General features: G+C 41.1%; 1 protein-coding gene across 4 annotated transcripts in view; it reads right to left on the bottom strand.

Annotated features, from left to right (window-relative positions):
- Nucleotides 1-1,764: 1,764 nt before the first annotated feature.
- Nucleotides 1,765-24,655, bottom strand: part of Syne1 (spectrin repeat containing nuclear envelope protein 1) — a 419,401-nt gene continuing 396,510 nt past the window's right edge. For 2 of the 4 annotated variants that reach the window (XM_077802046.1, XM_026399945.2), the window contains 10 exons: nt 22,791-22,859; nt 20,743-20,885; nt 18,909-19,035; nt 17,582-17,793; nt 15,121-15,321; nt 13,799-13,927; nt 12,274-12,486; nt 11,180-11,272; nt 9,792-9,850; nt 1,765-2,615 (listed from right to left, as the gene is read on the bottom strand). In XM_077802046.1, coding sequence (XP_077658172.1) covers nt 2,375-2,615; nt 9,792-9,850; nt 11,180-11,272; nt 12,274-12,486; nt 13,799-13,927; nt 15,121-15,321; nt 17,582-17,793; nt 18,909-19,035; nt 20,743-20,885; nt 22,791-22,859 — 1,487 coding nt within the window. In that variant the 3' untranslated portion in view covers nt 1,765-2,374. The remainder of the gene's footprint in view (nt 2,616-9,791; nt 9,851-11,179; nt 11,273-12,273; nt 12,487-13,798; nt 13,928-15,120; nt 15,322-17,581; nt 17,794-18,908; nt 19,036-20,742; nt 20,886-22,790; nt 22,860-24,655) is intronic. The other 2 variants (XM_026399944.2, XM_026399946.2) reach the window with 1 other exon arrangement.

Raw genomic sequence — 24,655 nt, 5'->3', positions numbered from 1 at the left:
CCAAGGAAGTCAGTTACCTTGTTTGGAGCAGAAGTGCCTTGGAAGTCCCTTTGTGCTCACCTTTTCCATGCCTCCTGCCCCACATTGGTGAGTTCCCTGACAGTGGCAAGGTGTGGTGGGGAAGGGGGAACTGCTCCAGGACAAGGCCTCTGCTTCCAGGCCTAAGGGCCAGGAGCGACAGAGAAATGAGGGAGGACTGACCCTCTTGGATGGGTGCACAGGAACCCTCCAACTCCAATCGACATTCTCCAAGAGCAGGAGGACTGGACACATAAAGCATAGTTTTGTCTTCTTTATAAAAGAATGTTGCTCCTGAGGGCATGACAGGTAGGGGAAAGTAAAGGTGCAGCCTGAAGGTAGAAAGCACAGTCCACATGCTAGAAAAGCCACAGAGGGAAGTTTGGTTCAGAAGAGTCTGGAGTACCATAGAAGATCCACCAAGAAATCTTCATGGAGTAGGCGGCTTTTCAGCTAAGTCTCGTAAGGGAAGAACAAAGGGAAGGTGAGAATAAAAAGATGGAAATAAGAAAACATAGGGCATTCTTGTCAACGGTAGGAATAAAGCCACCCAGGCACCTGTTTAAAATGCAGGCTCTCAGGTCCTGCCCCAGGGGTCAGGTGAGGACTGATATGAGCCCAGGAATCTGAAAGCTTGGAAGCCTCAGGAGCCTGCCTGGGATGGCACTCAACCTTCATGCTTCATGGAATGGAAGCCTGGGAAGACAGGGCACCTCAGTTTAGTTTCCATCTTGGATTTAGAACAGGTTTTATAAACTCAATTACTTACAGGTTGTTACAGACAATGAGATATGTTGATGGGATATAAGCACAAATGAAAACGGTTCCTTCCAGTTCTTAAAGACAAGCCAATAAGCCCCAGCCATTGTTGCCATGCAGGGTATTATGCTCAAGGTGCTAGAGCCTTCTATTTCCAAGAGAAGCATGAAATCTGGGTCTTGTGTACCCTTCTCCTTAAATTATTAAATGACAGATTAAATGCCATGAGTATCACATGGTTCCACAAGGATTGCCAGTTGGCAAGGTCAGAGGGGCAGAATAAAATCTTATGTATTTGGACTTGAATGACAGGCCGAAATCATACTTAATGGGTAGTCAATGAACAAAAGAAGATTTTTGTAGCAAAGAAGGAACCTGGTTTATTTTGTTTTGTTTGTTTGTTGTTATTCTTTGGTATCAGGGATTAAGCCCAAGAACTGATACATGCTAGGCAAGTGCTCATCCACTGAGCTACATCCCCAGCCCAAAGAAGGCACTGGAACAAAAGAGGACTTCAAGAAGGTTCATGTGGCCGTTGTATACCCCTGGGATGGATCAGAGAATGGGCTTTGGGCAGGAGTCCCTAGGAGGTGCTTCCAACTGTGCAAAGCAAATGGAGAAGAGAGGGTGAAGATGTCAGGAAGCAGGAATGCATGAGATCTGATTGGCTGTGGAAGGAAGAGGGAAAAAGCCATCCTCCGGGTTCCTCTGTGTCTAAATATGTACTGTTTCCAAGCTTCCTTTTCCTTTAATACATACTGATTTTCCATCTTCACTCATCCCACAAAAAGAAGATCAAGTTTCATTCTGATCAGTGCCTGCTCAATAATGAAATTTAGAATCTCTTTTTTTAGGGAGAAAAAAAAAAAAAGCACAGACAAAATATTGTACAGTATCTATAATAAATGCAAATAAATCAATACAAACAAAACTTGGCTTTAGCAAACTGTACATACATAAATATCTTTTTTTATACTATAACATTCAACTTTTTTCACATAAAGCCTTCCATGATCTTATTTATTACATCTGTTTTTTTTTTATACCTTTAAAAAAAGTGCCTTGTGAATTTACAGCTTGTGCTTCTAAAGCAAAGGTTAGAATATCATGCCCCAAAGGAAAACAAGGTAAAAAGGAAGCTGCCATATAAGCTCTTAAAAATTGTATGTTACAAGGTTCTAAAATCTCTTCAGCACTGATTGGTTGGTAGATTGTATGATAAGGGTCCTTGGTTGATTGGGTGGGTGGAGCAGCACCATGGGAAAGCTGCCCAGGTGGTCTACTGAAGTCCTCGGCTATGCATTGAATGGGCCAATGGCCCAGAATTCATGAGTCCAGGAAACTTTGGATGTCCTTACTTCAGTGCTAAGGCTCAGAGTCTGGAACACTATTTCTTTGAAACCTTCCATTTACTCTCTTCCTGCCATTGTGTATCAACCACATCTGAAGCCGTGGTCTGCACACATGGATATGGAGGAGAGCTAAAGCTGCCACATGGAGGGCTTTCATCAAGATCAAATCCTTTGATGGTTTGGGCTTGCTGCTGGCCCAATCCTCCCGATGCTACCAACGCTTCTGCAGCCAGCATCTGCTTGATTCAGAGTGGAGGAGGACCATTTGTGTATCTGAGCATGGGGTGGAATGACCGGGCAAAATTGTTGGAGAGGGCACAACTGTAGTCTTCCTCTGACATTGGTACAAGGCAGGCGAGCCCCACGAGGAGCAGCAGGAGGACTTGAAGGGGGAGAGCCGCCCGGAGGACTCTGAGCAGGAAGGCTCTGCCTGACCGAGCTGGCCGTAGCTCAGAAAGGGAGGAATCGCAGCCACCTTTTGTGGACCTGAGAGAAGAATCAACATAAATAACTCAAGAATTAGGTGGATGTTGCTTTTTGTTTCTGCACCTTCCGGGAAGCCAAAGGGCCATGCAAACTTGACAGTGGGTGGCCATCCTTTAGCAGTATGCCCAGGACTCCCCCCACCAAAGGAAGAGTTTCTGGAAACTGCACTAACAATTCCCACGTCGTCAGTTAGCTAAAGGTAACTAACTGAGCTGAAATTCCATTCCTTTTATCCCTTATTTTGGTAAATTTTTTTCTATCAATAAAAATAAATGCTCTAAATACATTTTCCAGCATAAATTAAGGAGATCCAGGATAATTAAAGTGTAGATGTTTGAGGCATTACATTTTTGATTTAAAAATATCAGCGTTATTGTTAGGCAAAGTTAGTTGTTGTGAGAGAATCATACAAAGTACCCCATCTAGCCATCCTGGGTGTGCTGAAATCTGCACCCAAGGATAAAAACTGTCCTGGTCATTTGGCACAAACCAAGGAACTTTACTTAGAGTCTACCTGGCTTCATCTTGCACTGAACCAGCAACTGGCCCTGACATCAGTGGATTCCAAAGCTACATGAATAAGTAAAAGCAATGGCACCCATCTAAGAATTATTGTTAAAGGACATAGTTTCCAGGCTGATCCTGTCACTAATTATGTGGCTTTGGGAAAAGGAGACCATTTTTTCTGGAGAGGATGGTTTGTCATCTTGAATCCCTTCTAGACTCAAAATTTCCTAGTTTGTGTTTATCTTCCTTTTAAATAGTACATTTGAGAGGAAGCACAAATTTTCAGTATTCATGTTAAAGAGTGCTGGGAAATATTGAATATGAAAGTGGCTTCTGATTTTGGTGCTCCTGTTTTCTCTTGAGAGTAGCCATTAGCATTTTGTTTGGTCACTGGTGGAATAGATGAAAGGTACAAATGCTATTACAAGAGTTGTTTCGTATGCACCCACACCTACACAGCATGAGCACAAAGAACAGATGTACAAAGAAGACACAGTCCCACACATTGAGGATGAATTAATTCCCTAATAGTTTAATAGCACTAAATGTAAAGACATCGAATGGGAGGCTGTTGGAAACATATGAAGATGTAAAAACTGCATTAGTAACTGCAGATTTGGCTCATAAGAATACTCTGCATTTTAGCTCACCTATTAGCTGTTAATTTCTAAAGACAGATTACCCAAGTATCCATGGGGGACAAATGGCACCTGAGAAAATAAGTGTTAAGATAAAAAACACATATAATCCCCTTAAAAGGGAACACAGGGACTACGCAAAACTCTTTATTAAACCATCAAAGTAACATGAGAGAGAGATTAGTTCTGCAGAAGCCCCAAGCAGCTCTGTTCTGCCACTTCCAAGCATGCTTCTTGGAGTGTAATGGAGAGAAAAAAAAAAATGACTGGTCTATATGAGGACTTTGTTGTTTCTGAAGCTCACGTCCAATGGTGGCATAACCTCGAACAACCTGCTTAGAGTTCACCTCTAAGTGCCAACCTTGTCATCAACCTCTTCAAATTAGACTTGATGGTCTTCCAACTTCTCAGTTCCATGTCTTATGTGATTTATGGCTTCTAATTTGTCAGTGTTAACAGTCTCCCAACTGAGAGGCTACAAGAGTTCAATCACCATCTAGTGGTTGAATTGCTTAACTATCCTATGGTAAGACCAGTGAGCTGTTCCTAGTGAGCTGAAGAGCAGAAAAAAAGAAAAAAAAAATGTATGTTTTGTGGAAATATAGTAGAGCATTAAAAAAAAAAAGTCATATACCTTACTAATGAAAGGGAAAACAGAAGCATGTCAAGCTATCTAATTATAAAATACTCATCTTGAGATCAAGCCTCTTTAGACAGTATCTAATCCATCTCCTAATTTGGGAGATAAGTAGCTAAGGATAGTTAACATTCATACTCCAGATTGCTAGGCAACACTCTTAAGTAAGCATTTATCTTGGATTCTCTCATTTAATCTCACAGCAGACCTCTGAGGCTTATTAGCTTCAGTTCATAGGTGATGAAAAAAATGGCTTGGAAAATAAAGCAGTTGGCCCAAGTTTACCTAGCCAGAATCAAGATTTAAAGCCTGGGATGTGAATGACCAGAACATGGACTCTGTCGAGAGCTACACGACTTGTCTCAAGTATCAAGACGAAAGGAAGAGCTCTAGCAGGAACTCAGAGTTCCCAAATCCCTGCCCACCACACGCTTGATGAGGCCATGATTTTTTGGTTGGGGATTATGAATTATAGACATGAAGGTCAAATTTATGACCCACGTATCTCACATGCAGAAGCAAAGAAGAAATCTTTGCATCTGAAGGTATTTTAAAGTGGTTTCTTTGTATCTAAAATGCCTCTAGTCAGAAAGCCTAAGAATATCACACCTATCACCTTGTGTGGACACAAGGACATTGTTTTTCCAGGCAGGTGTATAATCACGGGCAAGTAAATTATCTCTCTAGCCTTCAGTTTTCTTGTTTGCAAAGAAACTCAATGCCCTAGTGCCCTAAAATAATTTCAGTCTGACAGTTTATGCTTCAATGGTTTGTTTCAAAACATCGTGAGAAAGGTGGAATAAGCTACCCACAAACTCTGGATTGTGTTTTTCTTTGGCATATCCTTCCGTTGATGTGAAAATATGATTTGGCAAACACCAGTCACCACTTGTAACTGGCTGAGTTAGAACAGAATGGCCCCATCCTATCTCATTTCCAAATATCTCACTGATTCATTTTCAATAGGAGACAATTTAAGACTTTAGTGATGGACAGGTGTGTATAGAGTTGCTAATGCCACCCACAGAGCGGGAGAACACCTCTTTATCAATCATTAGCTCTCCTGAGCCATGAGGTCAAAGATCAAGATCACATCAAAGGCTGTTCATTGACTAATTCTCTCCTGAGAAAAACTAGAAAGGTCACTATTTTGGGAACATGGGCTCACATGTTAAGGAGGCTTTTGGAGGACATGGCACATTTAACAGCATCAGAGAATTTTTTATTAAAATGTAATTGGTGCATGACTTCTAATGTTGAAGAATGCCAACATAGGGAGCAGAAATGGGCTGAGAAAAGGTCAAAGATAACAGACAGTACCCAGTCAGTGACTGTTCCCACAGCTGAATGCTCTTAAAAACATCTAGTCCATCCACCAAGAAAAGTGCCCTATCCACTTGTGGTAACTACCAGTTTCAACATGCTCAAATTTGCTTCTCCTTGAGGATGACTCTGTTCTAGAGATCTTAGCACCAGTAGATTAATGATCCCAAAGTGAAAGGGTATTTTTAATATTTATCTATGGACCTAAGGTCACCCCAGTTTTGAGAGTCTTGGGGACTTGTTGACTAATCACTGGTCATTCTCCACTGATCTTACCATGTCCATGCAAGCAAATGCAGGTGGTGTTTAGATAGGAAAACTTAAACATGTGAATGTATTCAAGGAAGGTGATCAATGCAGGTATTTTAGGTAATTCTGTCCAGGAAAACATGGTCTCCTCCTCTACTGCAAATATTTATTTGTTTCTCATTCTTCTCACTCCTTCAAATTTCTGAGTAAATAACTGCCCAGGTGTTGTTGTTTTGTCACTGTCCCCAAATAGGCTATCCATGATCTTGCTACCTGCCCCTTATAAGTCTTTGAAACTGCAGTGTTTACTGCAGTGTTTATTTACATATAAAAATATGTGGCTCAGAAGACAAGTTCCCAGAAGCAATTTAGGACTCCAGTCTCCTTTTATTTCAAACTAAATATTCTGGCTGTTCCTACACGACCTCAGGCAGCCTGGGGACCTGTTCTGTGAGTCCCCCTACCCACTGACAGTCTTTCAGTAGAGTGGTATTGTTAACATGTCAGGGTTAACCTGGGAGAGACCCGAGTTCCTACCTGGGTTCACGTGCCATAAGGTTCTTGTGCAGGCTAGATGAGGTAATATACATACAACACTTGGCATGGCACCTAGAACATATTAAATACTAAATAGATGTCAGGAACTTGTCATTATTATCTATATAATTATACCAAGGGTATGTTGACTCATGCCCCTGGGGGTTGGCTGGATTCAGCCTCTGCTTTCAGGAAGCGCTCCTGATTGACTAGTATTGATTTCAAAAGTGTGACAAATTTCTCCAACTGCCTGACTTGTTCCCCAGAAAGACTGGGAAGGACTGAATCAAAACAGCAAAAGACATACCTCTTGGAGCCTGTCCCCTACAGCTGTCCTTGGAGTACGGGTGGGCACCCTGCCTTCAGGGCAAACTGCTTTATGCTGAGCTCTTTGAAAGCTTGGAATAAAGAGATCCCCAGGAAAAGTGCAACAGAAAAGATTTGAAAACAAATTCCAGGAGAAACGGAACAGCACTTTGAGCAAGACTTTAGTGTACATGCAAAAACACCCACTGGCTTGCTTAAATATATTTGACCACCTTGGATGGATTTTTAAATGAGGCCTCTTTTCCCTTTCAGTGTTTAAGCCAGCATTTGCCACTCTCATTTCATCTTAATTTTCTGTGCAGAAGGTGCCAAAGACTAACTGTGTCCACGGCAATTCTGCATTTTATAATTCTGAGTTTTCGGATGAAATCATCATTCACTGTGCCTGGACTGCAGAGCAATTATTTTTTTGTCCTGCTGAAAAGTGGAGTGAAATCTTCCCACGTGTCAACTTCAACTCATCAACTGTAGAGGTTTGAAGTGGTGATTGGGTTAGAAAATTTTAAGTCCGATGTATGAAAATTGTACCAGATGGACCATCACAAACATTGTTTTGAAGCACATTTCTAAGGTATGTTTACCCTCAAATAAAAATCATGAAAATTATGAGTTATTATGAGTGTGTGCACAGATTTTTTTTCAATTTCTTATAATTTTAGGAATTATCTGAAAGCCTCTTATTATTGGTGCAACAAGTATTTTAATGAAAGAAACAATATTATATTAATTATGTAGGCCTAGGACCTAAACATAGTAAGTGTTCAGTAACTACTGGCCTCAATCCCTATGCAGGTTTAGAATATTAAATGAGGACACAGAATTGTCACCATCAAGTCAAAATAAAATATGTAACAGGCTGGTATATTATTTAAACACCAGGAGATATGTAAGTGACCACTCTCTTCAAATGAACACCTGGGCTTTTTCAACAAAGCCCCTTTTCCTTCTCAGAAAAAAGTGTGTATCTAAAATGTTCTTGTTGAACTGAGGGCAACATTCTAAACTCCTGTGCTTCGGCCTTAACCTTTCAAATGTGCTGGGCCAGTGCAAGATCAAATGCAAGGTATCTCCAGTTGCAAGGTAAAGGGACACCCTGGCAGCATGGATTGTGAGTGAAGTCCACTCTCCCCTGGAGCCTCTCTGGTTCACTCTCAGGTTTGGGTGAATCCAAGCTAAAATACCAAGGAGTTGAGAAGCCTGGGAACATTCAACCATAGCCCGTCTGCCAAGGTGTCTGATGAAGGACACCATTCTGGTATTCCACCCTCTCCCGAGTAGCCAAGTGGACATTGTGCTGAATGCTTAGAAAGATGTTAATCAACAGTGCAGGGCAGAGCAGAGCTGAAGGCGTCTTGTGGACGTGGCAGAGAGAAGGTGGCTGTCCCAGCCGCAAAGTCCTGTGAGGAGGTGCATGGAAGCTCCTGCTACCCTAAGAGACATTAGGGCGTTTGATGTTTCAAAAGATCTGTGGACTGTCCAAAATAACTGAGGGAGCCCACAGATGTGATATTTGGGAACCATAAGGTGATTTCTACCAGTGTTGAATAAGAGGGTAAGAGATTTTCACTTTCTCAGCTCCACCATTTGGTTTGACCAAAGAATTGTTCTCTGCTTTCCTCAAAGGAATGCTATGAGGATATTCTTCATCTCTGCTCATGGCACATTAGCAATGTGTGGGGAGAAGAGAGATTATATAACACAATAATCTGTCCATAGTACACGACTGTCTTTTGCTCTAGGGGCCTAAGTAAATATCAGAGCCCCCTCAGATGTCCATGATCACCTTCAAAGTACCTAGGAGTTTCTCCAAATATCGTTGCTATTATTTTGTTATGGAGATAGGAAAAAAAAGATTCCACTAAATCATCTTCAAACAAAAAGGAAAAGGAAAAAAAATGGTAAAAGGAGACTTAAAACGTGAAAGCATATCAAAATATCAAAATCCTTTCTGCGAGACTTTGATGGACCAAATGAAATAGCCAGTCCTTCAGGCCACAGCTGGAAAACTAAAACTCTTACTTGGTTTACAGTTCTATCTTTCCTCATCCCCACCCTCCTTCCAGGAATTTAGATTCCTGCTCAGTGGAGATCGAGTTTCCAGGGGGACAAATACTTTTCCAATAAACTGCTTGGGATTAGAATAAAAAAATAAAGAAAGAAAGAAAAAAAAAAGAAAAATCCAGCTTCAAGGACAATTTTTTCATTAAAAAAAATTTTTCTGGGGAAACATGAGCTGATTAGTGGAAAGGCGAAGGAGCACAGACATCACACCAACGACAGAGAAGGCAAAGCACTGCTAACTGTGGAACAGATCTCAGACAAGGCGTGGAGCAGGGAGACCAGCGGAGAGCCGCTCTAGGGAGCACTGCTCCTGGGTCCAGAGGAAAGAGTCTGCCAAGTGTGAGGAAGGTGCGTGGCTGAGTGTGCTGGCGTTTTAGGGCAAGCCAGAAGAGAGGGAGAAGGTGCTTATAAATTTTAAGTGAAGAACACCAAATTAGGACTTGTCATTTTGAGAAGCCAAAACCCACAATCTGGATAAAACAGGAAGATAAAATAAAAAGCTGGGGATGTTAGTATATTTTATGCAGATTTGTGGGTTCTGTAAATGGTAAAATAATTTACTGATTGATTACCTGTCTTATTGTAAAATCTAGAAAGAAAGAGGATGATGAAAGTCTGCCATGAATCAAAAGGTGGCTGTGCCACAGCCGTACTGAGTCCTTGTGGACACTCAGAGTACACGTTGTTGGAAAGGACCAGATGGACTATGTGTAGCTAAAATTTGGGTAAGGTCCAGATTTGTACTTTCCTTTTAGAAATACATCTTCCAATTTACTAGGAAAGAGTGTGGGCAGAAATGAGTGAGGCAGACCACGTACAGGCCTCCCTACATCATGGACCATTTTCATCATCCTCTTGGAGTTCTAGAACAGTGTGGAAACCAGGAGAACAAGGTACCTGCTATTTGGACTGCTGACAGAGGGTCCAGGCTGTGAGAGACTACATTTGCCTCGTGGCTGTTTGCAATGAACAGGGGTAAAGAAAGAAGAATGTTCAGTCCAGGCAAATAAAGACAAGCTACTGATGAAAATCAAACTAAAAGTGCAGCAAAGGAACAACGAACCAAATGAAATGATCAGTACCCACGGATCAAGGAAACTGGCTTTTCTTGTGTCGAAGAAATAAAACGAATTCACATCTACATTATACATCCTTAAAGAAACATAAGTTGTGGCGTCCACACCACTGTGGGCATAATTTCCCTCACTTTTCATGAAAGAAGCACAAATGAGTGTCTCCGTATATTTACTATATAATTAGACATAGCCAATTATGTACTTCAAAAACACTTTACATATTTTTTCACCTTTTGGAGCACTCCAATCATATTAAAATTTTGGATTATCACAGGACATTGTTGTTCATAGTGATGGAGCCCAACAAGTTACATCAAAGCTAAAATTTCAGTGGAAAAGCCAGTATTCCTTTACATTCTTAAACTAGGATCTACAGGAAACTAGTGAATGTAGTAAAAAACAATCCTAAAACGAATAATACATTTGTCAGCATAGAACATAAGTGTCTATAACAAAAAAAAGTACAAATAAAATCATTACTTCTAAAAACTGAAAAAAAATGGATGAATAAAATCATAAAGCCAGACTAAAAAAAAAATAACAAAAGAAAAAACAAGCTTCTATTTACACAGAGAAATCAAGGTATAGAGGGTAGCAGGGGCCAGATCTGTCTTTTTGTCCTCACTGTGCTCTGGTGAAGCGGCCCCCACCAGGGCCTTGAGGGTGGGTCTGCTCGAGTTGTTGCCGCTTTAGGGCAGAACAGTCACGAAGCAACTTCAGGACCACCACTCAGAAGCCCCTCAGCTTGAGGGACAACAGAACCACCTTTAGTGGATGCACAGGATGTTCACCGTGCCCACCTCTGGCTCAGGCACTTGGTACGTGGCGGCCCATCTGGATTAGGTGGACACAGCTGTGGTGCTTTGAAGGAAGGAGCCGCTGAAGGGACACAGGAGCACCATTCTGGAAATGGCCACTTGAGCAAAAGCAAAAATAGGCATACATATACTTTTTTTTTTTTTTTTTCCTGCATACCAACCACACGTTGAGTCCTGTTTCTTTTTGAAAAACAGAACTGCTGTTTTCCATTCCTTAGCACATGCTGGAAGGGCACGCGGCAGGGCTAAGAGCAGCTCTACGCTGGTGACAGCCCTCTCCTGCCTGGGGACTCCTGCTTTGAGCCTGTGGACCCTGTGATAGGCACAAATACTCTCATACCCCAGTGTCCCCCACCCATGGGTGACCTGAAAATGAACAGTGAAAAGTTACCGATTTCTGTCTGTTCGGGGTGCTTCTTCCTGATGCAGGACTCACAGATCCCGAGGTGTCCAGCTCATCAGCAGAAGACCAGGAGGACAAGTCCTAGAAGGGGGAAAGTTCTTTGAGCAAGGCCACAACCCACAGCCATGGCAGCTCTGTCTACACAATGTATTTCTCACCCCAGCCCTACATCGTTTCATCTCCTCCATAAAAATCAGACCATTCCTTGTGAAAAATGGAATCAGACAATTGCAAGAATGGGACTTAACCCTTCCAGTGCACAGGGGCTTTCTGACTGCAAGCTTGGCCCTTCTGGAAATAGCAGCTTCAGGGTTGTTATTGCAACTTTATTATTTCTCAGTGTCATGGATGTGAATGAGCTGATACTGGCTTGGGAGAGGAAGATGTCTGCCGAAGGCTCACTCAGGCCAGGTCTTGAAGTCAGAAACAAATGAGGGTCATCCAGGAGTCTACCTTATGGAATCAGAGAAAGCCTATTCTTTCTGGCACAGTTGCTATTTAGAGTGGATGGCTCTTTTTCATGCTTATAGAAGGACAACACATTTGTGTGGATGACAGGGTTTCATGATTGAATGTTTGCCATCTCTCCAAGCACTGGTGGGCCTACAAGTATATTTCTTAAAACAAGAATATTACCATGGCACCGTGACTTGAAAAAAAATAGGAAAGATAAATGAGCAAAAGACCATGTTCTATGAATTAATTGCCATATACATAAGAATTCATGCCTTTCAAGTGTTGAATACAAAACACGTGGGCAATAATTGGTTTGCTCTACCAGGGCTGAATATCTGAAAATGTGTGAATTCTTAACTAAACAAGGGAGAATAAAATTCTACAGCAGTGGTGGTAATAGGGTTGGCAGCAAACAAGTACAAGACATCGTTTAGATTGAGGAGAATCAATAGTAGCATACTGTCATGAAAAGTTATGAGTCTGCTTTTTAACTTGAAGGCAGGACTTGGATCAGCAGTGCCGGAGGTGGGCATCCATTCTGGTAAGTGCTGCATTTAAAGCCTTTCTACCACAGGTGGAGAGGATGACCTTGGCTTTCCTGTAAATAGAGGTCTGGCTAGGCTTACCTGCTGACTGCTCGACATGTCCAATAACTTCTCCAGATCCTTGATATGCCGACTGACCTCCTTCAAGAGAAGTTTGAGCCGGTTCCCAATAACATGGACTTTTTCTTTGGCTTCTAAACAGTCTGTACCTTCAGCATTCACCAGGAGTTGGCCAGACATGTCTTGCAGTGAGGCCACTCTGAGCTGGGACTCCAACAGCTCACGCCTTATTTGCTAATGTATGGAATAGGAAATATTTTTTTCTAAGAATTTGTAATAGCTGGAGTAAGTTCCCAAAGTGAGCAATTATATCTGAGCATCAGAATGATGGGCTCGCACCCAAAACAATGCTGCAGCCCCTGGCCTGGGAATTGGGGACTGTGTTCTAATTCTGCCTCTGCCAAAAATGTTCCCCAAGGCCTCTGAACCTCTCCGATCTGAGTTCCTCATTGGCTGCCTGGTCCCGGCAAGTGTTTTTATAAGGTTTAAATTAGGTGATGCATATGAAAATACTTACAATGTAAGGTCCATGAAAATGAAACTTTGTCTTTTCAACAGAAAAACAAAACATCTAGATATAACAAAATTCAGGTATGTCTAGGCATACTCTGATATCTGGTCATGATTTTTAAAAAGATACAGGGTGAATCATCATTCACAGCTTAATGCCAGAGATCAAAGTTGAATAAAAACATAGCTCTTGTTTTCTAAGATCCTTATGGTACTAAATTAAAAACTGCCAATTCTGCAGTTTGGTAACTCTTAAAAGTTAAGATATAATATTTAAAAAATACAGAAAGCCACTACATGCAAGACATTTTTCTCCTAATGGAACTCAAATATGCTTTCTAATCATCTATCAAAGTTGCAAAATACAGCATCCTTTATATTGTTCCAAGATCATTATAAGAACCTACCCGGCCTAGCATGGCATAAATTTCTTATTCAAGAGAGAAATTAACTGTGGAAGGTAATTCTTTTGTTGCACTTATCAATAAATTGTTTAGCCAATAAAAGGAAACATGATTCTTTAAGTCAATTTCTGCTTGAGTTTAGTGCTAGAAAAATATCTTGATCCTTAAGAACTGGTATATTTTGTTTGTCAGATAATGACAGAGAGTGAACGCACTATGTTTCTCTTTAGTTTTGCTTTCAGAAATCTTGGTGCCAAGGTTCATGTTTCATGGGTTCCTCTTAACAAGGCCTGAATCTTTCTATTTTAATTGTTTTATATTATTTTACAATAAGTCACCAAATAAACTTTTGGGACATCGATACAACATATAAAGCTTAAATTAAAAATAAACATCATTCTTCAAAAAGCTGCCATAATAAACCCAAGATAGTTGAGATTAACACAACTAATTAATGAAAGATAAGAGTAATACAACTGAGCAATGGCTGAAGTTGGCCGATGTCGTCTTCTGTGCATATTTGTTTCACAAAAACTGAAAACCACAGGAGTTAAATTGGGGACTTCAGTTGGGGTGTGAGAGATTATAATGCAAAAGGTAAATAACCAAGCCGAGGCCACCAGAGTTCTTACCATAAGCTGTTTATGTTGGTCCTGAAGTATCTCTGCATCAAGGCTGGCATCGATAGGGACAATTTCATTTTTCCTCCTGTCGATATTCTCCAGCATCAGAAGCAAACCATGGCTCATTTCATGGAAATCCTACCAAAATATACAAACCATGGATAACCTATTTCCCTAGAGTATATTTCCATTCTTTCCAATGGCTACCATTGGCAAATGCACATTGATTTTAACATCAGATGCATGACTCCTGGTGCTGATGATCTAATCTGGAGTTCATCTTCTTACCAAAAGCATCTCAATTATTACTTGGGGGGAAAATTTAGATATTAAGTAAATTGGTATCAAAATACTCAATTTCCCACAGGAAGAGTCATGCTAATAGTCTGGAAGAAAACAATTCTCCTCTTATCTCTTTTCAGAAAACCTTCCCATGTTTGAAGGCCCAGGCCCAATCCCATCTCCCCCCTTCACTCACCCACTTGCTCAGTGATTCAGCCTGCAGTCAGTGAAGGTCTCCTATGTGCCAGAAGCTGCACTAGGAGTGGAGGTGGTGTGCAACAACAGCTTGGGCACCTGCTTTCAAAAAGGCTTCACCTCCTTCATCATCTCATTGTGCTTAGAATATGACCCAAGCTCCTGGCCAGGACCTGCAGTGCTATGTGGGATCTGGCTCTTGACCACTTCCCCAGCCCTTCTGCTCATTTTCGGACTCCCTCACAATATTTTGGTCAAACTGGCTTCTTTCATGTCCTAAAAGATGCCATGCCCTTTTCTGCTTCTGGGACTTCTCATCCATTGCATCTCCTTCTTAGCAACATCCTTCTCCAAGGTTGGTTCAAGGGACTATAGAAAGCTCCTGACTTTCCACCCAAAGTGGCTTTCCTCAGTTACTCTTGTCACCTACGTCCTTGCATTTATTTGTCTTGTTTTCCTAACAAAAGCAGAGGCTACACTGTATCATAGCTGCTCAGTGACCTATCTGGCTCACAGTAGAAACAGCAAGTAACTGTGGCAAGAATGGATAAATAGATACTGCAATATCTTCCTTTGATCTTGAAGAAATAGCTGTGTGCTCAGAAGTATGTCTTGAATGAATGAATGAAATAAATGAATGAGTCAAAGAAGGAAGGGCAGAACTTGAGAGATGGGAAGAAAATGAGATGTGAGTCCTTATACCTCAGTCACTAGTACAGATTCTCCAATAACATGAAAAGTTTGGAGGCACAGTTATCTCACTCAAACACTGATCTGGGGGAGCAACTGCACCTCTAAGGTAACTGAGATATGAACCTATGGCTTCAAGTCTCCAAATGCCAAGCCACACCCACCTGGCACTGCATCAGTGCGTCCTGCAGCAGTCCCCGCCAGTCCTCCAGCAGAGAGCACACACGGTCCCAGCGCCCGTTCATCTGGGACAACCGGTCCTGCAGGTCCCGGCTCTCCTTACTGTCAGCCTGGGTGAACTCAGAACTGCAGAGATTGACGGAGAGAATGATGGCTTTGCGGTGGTCCACGGCTCTCTGAAGCTCCTACAAGAGAAAGGCGAGCAATCAAACAAGGACCATAATGATAAAAACATTTTAAAATGTAGTTTAAAACTCTGGAACATGTTTTACTCCTATAAAAAGATCCATTTATTAAAACTGGCCTTTAACAGGACCATTAAAGAATAGATGATGAGAGCCACTGAGAATGATACTGTAATCACAAGAAATCAATTACAGGACACTTGACAACACAGATAGATCTTTAGAAAACATGATGTATGAGAAATCCAAACCTGGATGAGCATTAATACCTGAATGCACACAAAATCCCACATTTTTCAAGAGTGCATATGAACAAAGAATGACTAGTAAATATTTCAGAATGGTTGCCAAGGCTCTGAGGAATAGGAATGCAAAATCAATGAATGAAAATGATAAATAAAGCAAAATGGAGCTTTGAAGGAAGAAATGATAGCTACATGCAATGAACTAAGGAAGCTATTGAACTTGATTTCTTGCACAGTAGTTCAGCCACAATAAAACAAAACAGAAACCTGGCTCCAACACTTTTGGGCAGCTGGACACCTGCTTTTTTTTTAAAAAAAAAAATCTTGTGCATAAAATGATTAATTTCTTAATTCTAGTTCACTAGACTAATGGTGCTCAACTTGTGTGCATAGAATGAAGTGGTGAGTTTTTGATAGTGGGTTTCAGAGCCCAGAAACTGTAGGCACAGGGGCTCACTGGCTGAGAACATCACCACATCACAGGCCATATTCTTGTGATGATAAAGAGAATAAATTGGGTATTTTATGAGCTAAACAGTTTAGTTTGATGTCACCCAAAAAAAACATGACTGATTTTTGACTTCGTGCATTTCCAAACAATCTAGAACTCAATTCTAAGAACTTGAGCACATATTAATTGTGGAGTGTCTGGATGTTATTTAAACATCCACAGATCAAGCTTATGGGGGGTGGGGAGCAATTGTGGAAATCACATCTATCCAGGCTGTATTTTATTATAATTTCTTACTAGTTTTATTATGTCCCTAACTTGACTTCATTTTTCACTTTTCAAGGGGTTCTTGACATCCTGGTCTATAGATTGGAAAGCATTTAATTGTTCCATAGACTTATTTACAGAAAACAGGAGGGAAGAGGAAGGGCTACAGAGGAGGACCCCTTCTGCTTATCACACAGGCTAACTTCCAAGGTCTTTATTTTCCTGCCCTGATCTCCTGAGGTCTCAGATTCTGGCCAGTACTTTCTTTATCAATTTTCAAAGGAATTTGATTACACTAAAATACTCTTTAGCTAGAGTAACTTAGGGACTCTAATGAAAAATGCAGTTCAGTATGCAGATACTCTAAATTGCATCTTCCCTCCCGCGCTCTGTCCTGAAATTCACAGGGTTGGTGCAGAGACCTCTCTACAGGATGCAACTGTGGGAAATCTTTGGGGAAGACTCATTTATCTGTCTGAAAATTTAAAACAAAATAATACAACCACTCAAAATCAAGCAACAGAGATAACAGCCCCAAATAAATAGCATATGCTAAAACCACAGGAACACAAACACAGCACCCTTAATTCTGAGCTTGAAGATTCTGGGCAGAAACATTCTGAGGATTAGCACATCTGAATGTTCATCAAACAAAACCCCGCTCCAGGGGATGCTTACAAGTTTCCACATGAAGACAGCTCAATAGCTTGGACTAAGAAGTTTTCAGATAAGGAATTGGAGTTAAGGTAAGCTATCTGCACACCACATCCTCCCAGTCACAAATCCAAAGTAGGCGTTTAATCACAATTACTCAAAAGTTTTGTTTTACTGATTATAGTAAAACTGTTTTTGCCATAACAATCAAAATCAATTTGGGAAATGAGAATTTCAAATGGTCTTATCAGGTCTCTTACAAATTCACACAAATACAATCTTGGAAAATGTTTCTTTCCAGCTATGGATAGAGATATGCATGACTATGAGTATACTGATATTGCCCATATCAAGAGGTTAAATAGGTCTCAGAGGTGCCTGGATCTTTCATAAAACTTGAGCTATTTCTTAAAGTACCAATTCATTATAATATGGTCCTTCTTTCTGCTCTTCCAAACTGCATTTATGAAACACATCGATTTGGGGCGTATGGGGCCAAGAGCAGCATTCTTGTTCATTTTGGTTAGATAGTTTCTTCTGCTGCTCCATGAGGATAAAACCATCAGAGCTAGCAGTTTCTGAACAGGTATTGGCGGGTGGTGGTTTTCTGTTTGGCTGCTGAGGGAGAGGGAGAGGTAGCTACCTTGAGCTTTTTGATTTGGAGCTCGATGGTCTGGATGTCGGTGCTGAGCTCCAGGCGTTGGAGCTGCTCCAGTTCTTCCTCGGTCTCCCCCAGCCAGGCCCAGATGTTGTTCAGGTCCGAGTTGAACTGCTGCCACTTCTGGAGGTTCTGCTTCATTCTCAACTCCTTGCTCAAGGCCTGGGCCTGTAACAGCTCCCATCGGTCAATGACACCTGGCAAGACATGCACAGAACAGTGAGGGGTTTCTCCACCTATGACATTTAGGGAGTGCTTTAATCATATGGTGGTGTCTAACTTTAAGGAGCAACAGAAAGAAAAGTGATTCTGCTGGACATTTCTGTTGTCATTTGTAAACGACAGCTAAATGGGTCCAATTTGTGTTCTCCCCATTTGTTTTTATAATGATAATGAAGTAAAGAAAAATTAGCTACACTGTGAAGAGCTTTATGAAGAAATGAGCAGCCACATGCATGAAGAGATCATTCCATTCTTTTTTATACTGGTAAAACTGTAACACATTATAATTATATATAATAGTGGAATTCACTGCTACACATTCATACATGCATACAATATAACAATGTGATTTGGTCAATTTCTTCTCCAATACTTCCTCTATCTCAATCCTCTTCTTTCCCCTGTTCCAACACCCTCCTGGTTTCCTTTTCTGTTTTCATAAGACTCTCTTCCCTATTTTTTCCTATAGCTTACAGATATAAGAGAAAAACGTATGACCCTTGACTTTTGAGTCTGGCTTATTTTGCTTAACAAGTTCTATCCATTTTCCTACAAATGACATAATTTTGATCTTTTTATGACTGAATTATATATATATATATAAAACTTTTTTTTTTTTTTACCCATTCATGCACTGACAGACACCTAGACTGTTTTTATAGTTTGGCTATTGTGAATTGTGCTGCTACAAACATGGGTATGCATGTATCACTATAGTATACTGACTTTCATTCTTTAGGATAAATATGAAGGAGTGGTGATATGGGTCATATGGTGGTTCCATTCCTAGTTTTTTGAGGAACTTCCATACTGGAAATCCTTCTGTTCTTGGTTCCTTCTTATAATAGACTCTGAGAGCATACTTTTAAAAAGTTGACTAGCTACATCAGAGACAGTTCATTCAAACAGAATACGAAAACCACCACAATGACCTTCACCTCCTGTCTCTGTCATGGGAGAACAGGAGACCCTGGAGAGTTCTCAGGACAGAAGAGAAGGAGGCTGAGCAGAACTTGGTAGAACTTGGGTGTGACAAAGTGCTTCAGGATCTTCTTTTTCGTAATGTCTTGAATGAGCACAGTGCACTCACCAGCTGTCTGGGTCTCGGTGCTGTTCAGGTTGACAAAGCCAGGAAAGCTGTCTTCTTCCTCCTTCAGCTTGTGTTCCAATCTCCTCACTGAATCTATGCTGCCACTGCATTCTCCCAGCAGTTTCATCTGTTTAGACATAAGAAATGGCCCCCTGTCACCAAAGCTCTCACAAGGACAAGAGCTTCCAGGGGAGACCCCTTTTTACTTCCGGGGGAGGGCAGTGGCTGTATCATACTTTTCTGTGCCTCTTTACTAAAAGTAGGCATAGTTTAAAACCATGCTATCTCAACAATCGATAGATATGGAATGACATAAGAAAGCTATGCCTTAAAGATTTGCTCTGCATGCATGATTGGCAAGAGAAGCCCTCGGGGTTTTTTTTTAAACTCCTAAATCAGAACAGATTAAATCAATCTGGGACTTAAAACCAAGAGCCTCGGTTGGCAAGGCAATATATAATTTTTGGCAAGTTGCTCTCTGTTTTTCTTTGTCAAACTGAAATGTGGAAGCACCGATATTACCACAAATCTCATGAGAACGTTTCTGAAATAAATAATTAAAATACTTAAAAGTATAAAGCCATATTAAAGTCAGTGTTTTACAAGGAAGTTTAAGCAATATTTAATAGGTATCGAGGGACTAAATTCTAAAATCAAAGGAAAAGCTGCCAAATCCATTTTAATATCATCTACAATATTCTAATATTAAAAGGATAAATCACCTCAAGGCATTCTTGCTGTATAGCTCATAACACTATCTCTTAGAGCCCTTAAAACAGATAACAGTGCTGTTGAGCTACTTTGATTACTTTTGATTGAGGATAAGTATAATTTCAGTGATGTCAGCATAATGATTAAAAATTATACATTTAAAGGCAGGTTTTACTATATAGAAGCAATTATAAGGACAATTAATATCAACATTTATTGCTAGAACAATTTCCTTTCCTGGTTTAAAAAAGTAGTACATGTGAATTATAAGTAGACTAGGGAAACTACTTTTTCTTTCTTTTTACTAAGCAGTCTTTTAAATGTGAAAGAAGATCTGAAGCAGGTAAGAGATTTACCCTAAAATTATCTTGCTTAAGTATGTGGAGGAAACAGGTCCTTCTCTGAGAAGAACTACTTGATGAATAACTGAAGCAGGATGAATTAAAATTATGAGAGATAAAATACATAGAGAATTGCTGCACAAATAAAATTGGTGATATACATAATCCCTTGATGTCTTTTCCCAAAATTCCTCTTTTGAGTCATAACAATTGTAATTCCTTTCTCCAAAATGAGCACACAAAGATCAGAGGATGGGCTGGGGTACAGCTCACTAGTAGAGCCCTTGCCTAGCATGCACAAGGCTCTGAGTTTTATCCGTAGGAATCCAAAAAAAAAAAAAAAAAAAAAAAGAACAAAACAAAGATTTAAAAAAGATTCCCAAGGTCATTCAGTGAATCAAAAGCCCAGGAAAAGAACTTTAAAAAATTCCATGTTAGTAATCTATTAGCTAAAATCTTCTTTCAAGGATAACCTTGATTCAGAAATTATTAGTTGAATTGGATAAATGCCTAATGACATTTGGGAGCCAAAGCCTTTTGTTGCATTCAACTAAAGGATCTTCCTAAGTGCTCAGTGTAAGGAACAGGCTGGTTATTAAAGTGGGCTCAGCTCTGAAAACAGACCAGGTTCTACTCAAACTTTAAATAGCAGGGCTTTGTCCTGCAAATCCACCTTCAGGAGTTCAAGGACACTCAGAGCCCTCACAGGGCACACAGACCGTTCTATGTCACTGAACTGTGATCCGGGTGCAGGTCAGGAGTAGGATGGTCAAGTTACTCACATAGCCTTTGTAGCTGGAGTCCAGTTCTGGCCCCGTGGGAGTTTTGCTGCGAAGAATATTTTCAGTTTGCTGCATCTGGAAGCGGCTGTCATCCAGGGCTTTGTCCAGTTGTCGGATCTGTGACTCCAAGGCGCTGCGATCTCCTGCAGTGCCAACCATAAGAATGCTCAGTGGCCATGCTGTTAGACTGAGTTCAAGTTTAACATTCAAGGAGAAGTTTCAGAAGTTATTTCAGCTATGGCAGCATAGAAGGGGTGTGTCTGGGAGTAATTATAAAGCAAATTTAGTATTACAGTGCTGGTGGGTTAGATGTTTAAGGGGCTAAACCAATGAGTGTGCTTCCCTCGAATGCCAGCAGCCTGGACATTGAAAAGGGTTCTGCAGTTGATTCTGAATAACCTTGAGTGTCCACTTCCTCTCCCAGCTGAACCCCTGTCACCTGAATGCTGTAGATAGTGGAAGGCCTTTCTGAAAGTCTGAAATGGTGCCTGGCACTCCTCCGGAAGCAGGAGGCAGTAACTTCCTTGACTTTTTCTGTGGTCATTTACTAAGTAGAGGGTATTGCACTCTCTATCCTGCCTTTCTGTACCACAGGAGACCACAGTGCCACTAAAGGCCCAGGTTGTTGGGACACTGCATCATTTAAGGAACAAATTCAAGTTAACCAGGAAAAGACTAGCTCAGAATAGACATGGAGACATCAAACTAGCAGTGATTTGCTTTTTTTTGGGGGGGGGGTATTGAACTCAGGGGTACTTGACCACTGAGCCACATCCCCAGCCCTATTTTGTATTTTATTTAGAAACAGGGTCTCACTGAGTTGCTTAGTGCCTCGCCATTGCTGAGGCTGGCTTTGAACTTGTGATCCTTCTATCTCAGCCTCCTGGCCCCTGGGATTAAAGAAAGGTGTGTGCCACTATGCTGGACAGTGATTAACTTTGATCTAAAACCTGAACAAAATGAAGAGAAAGTTAAGATTTAAGCACATTCATCTAGGCAAGGTCTTACTTATTGCCTAGGTGTTGGCTGATTCTTCTCTTAGAGTTGTGACATACTATGCGTGTATGCATTTGCCTGTGTTTGCACTAATGAATTTGTGTGTGTGTGTGTGTGTGTGTGTGTGTGTGTGTGTATTACAGTCTTTCAAACTGAACAATAATACTGATCATCAGAATGGAGCTGGCACAGGGTGAAAGCAGAAAAAATATTAGTAAGCGCTATTAAATTTATTTATTTTTGCAAAAGAAGCCCTCTAAGTACACCTGGGAGAGGTCTCTCACTGACAATTGCTGAGAAAATAACCCATTCAGCAATGTCACCTCACTTCCTGTTCTTTTGCTTGTCTTTAGAAACTGATGTGCAAATTAGTAACTCCATGATCATGTCACTGTTATCCCAACTGTCCCCAGTTACTGATACTGAACTACCATTTGTCTAATGCAATACTGAGCAAAACCAGTTCCATTTTTTTTCTTTAATTCTTCTTGTTTCAAGAAGAGATTATCCTTTAAGAAATCAAAGGCTCAAGAGATTGTGGAACACATTTTTCATTTCATATTATTTTACAAGACTCCTTAGATGAAAATGATGGATTTTTAGAGCTGAAGTCTTATTTCACCCTTGTCTTATATGGGACCTCTGAGATGAGCAGGTTGCATGGAGGGTGTGCTGGGTCACTCACCCAGCTAGAGGTAGGTCACAACCCCCAGAAGCTGACGCTGCCACCATCAAGTGGAGTGCCAGGGCTCAGTGCTGAGGACTGGCTTTCCCTCTCATGTTTCCTGCTGTTAATGGGCATCTGAGGTCTGCACTTAATGAGACTGATTATCATTTGACAAGCCGAGAAGTTATTTCATTGCACTTGATTACTGAAATTGTATTCTCGGTGTTGGTCAACTGGCTGCTTTTTTCTAGTGCAGTGGGGATTGAGGGAGGTTGTGCCTTAGCATGCTTGAGCCCGGAAGCTGTGAGAGATGGAGAAGCTGTGCTAAGAGAGGTGGCTGGTTACAGCAGGAGAGAGGAGGCTTGCTCTGGCTTTTCATGCCTACCAGAGGTATCTCTGATTGCATTTTCTGTGAGTTTTACATAGGCCTCAGGGCTTTCAGGGATCATTACATCTGCAAAAAGAGCACAGTCTAAGTTGACAGCTACACTGGAAACGTGATTCCCTGTGGCAGGAAAATAACTTTCCTGGGGAAAAAGAGGTAGTTAGTTATTCCAGACAGATGGCTCCTGTGTGCACAGAGGAGAGTGTGCACATTCACCAGACACTTCCAGAAATGAATCCTACTAAGAACTCACGTTGAAGGACTGTGTTTTTTGAGCTGGGCACTGTTTTAAGCACTCATTTTTCCTCCCAGAAACCCTACGGCATGACTGGTAGTATTATTTCCAATTTATAGATAAGAAAACTGACATCCAGTTTAATGAAATTACATATCAAAGTTTAAACAGGTTTTTTAGAGGCAGAACAGGAATTTCAACCCAGATTCTAGAACAGAACTGACCTTTATTTTCTCTATGTAAACCACATATGTAATTCTAGAGGTTTAATAGCCATGGTAGAGAGTAGTAAGCAGATGAAATTGACTTTAATGCTATATTTTACTGAATCAACATATCCAAATTATGATGTAATCAAAATAAATGTTGATGATATTTTACAACCTTTCTTTGTAGTAAGCTTTAGAAATTGGTGTGTAAGGAGTGCATTTTCCATTTACAACCCATCTCAATTTGCACAGTCACATTTCAGTGCTCTACAAGTCATGTAGATGGCAACATTTTAGATAGTGCTGATTCTGATGACATATGCCTAGCTAGCTAAGGGGCTCTGGTGTCAAGAAAATGGGAATGTGAGAACTCATTTTTGTTCTTAGAACAAAGTCACATGCATTGGGAATTCAGATGTGAACCATCAGCAATAAACAAACTTTTTAGAGGATTATGAGATGCACTTTCATGTGCTGTTAATCAACCTCCAATGATTTATTCTGTCTTTACTCATCTTCCATACCATGAACCTCCTTCTCTATCTAACCCCCCCCCCCCCTCACTCTATTTCCTCCTTGAGTTTTGGTCCTTCTTGTTTTCCTCTAGACAGATTTCTTGTGTGATTCCCTGTATTCACTCAGGGACAATTACCATTTGCAAGTGGATAACTAGCTCATCTGACTTTCCGGGTCCTGAACCTCAGACCCAAGCATCAACTCCTGGATCACGGCATCAGGGATTCTTCAAACATCTCTAAATCAGGCCACACACCACCCACACAGCACATCCCATCTCACTGCTGTGCCTCCCTTGCCCAGTTGTTCCAAAACATTTTCTCCCTTTTGTGATACTCAAAGGGTAGGATCACCCACAATGTTTACATCAAGCCCCAGTCAGAAAACTGTCTCCATCTGGTGGATGGAGGAGTCTTCTCCTCCTGGTTTCTCACCTCCTTTAGTCTTCCTAGACCCAATGCTTCTTCCTTAGTTCAGACCACCATACTGTCTCTGTTCTGGATTATAAAACATTTCCACCTGGACTCTCTTCTGCCCAATATGCTTTCCTCCTATAGAATCTAGTTGATCCAATATGAAACTATGCATCTGATGACCTCTCTCCTTAGACCCCGTTGGGGATCCCCACTGCCTTCAGGGCAAGAACCAAACTCCTTACATGGTGAACAGACCACTTCATGACTAGGCATTTGTCTTTCCAGGGTCACTTTGTCGACTCCATGTCACCTAACCTACAGTCTTGCCACTCTGGAAAAACTTCAGATGTCCCAGGGCAAGGGGCAGAGCTCCTCCCTTCTCCTCTGAACTTTGCCATGTCCACCTTACTGACCGCTCCTCATCCTTCTGGTCTCAGCTTATAAGTCTCTTCCCTGAAGCCTGTCCTCTGAACTCCAGGCCAGTTGCCC

Source organism: Urocitellus parryii, chromosome 8 (genome assembly GCF_045843805.1).
Source record: "Urocitellus parryii isolate mUroPar1 chromosome 8, mUroPar1.hap1, whole genome shotgun sequence".
In the NCBI taxonomy this organism is placed as follows: Eukaryota; Metazoa; Chordata; class Mammalia; order Rodentia; family Sciuridae; genus Urocitellus; species Urocitellus parryii.
Note: the sequence above shows the minus strand (reverse complement) of the source record. Positions and strands in the feature narration are given on the sequence as shown.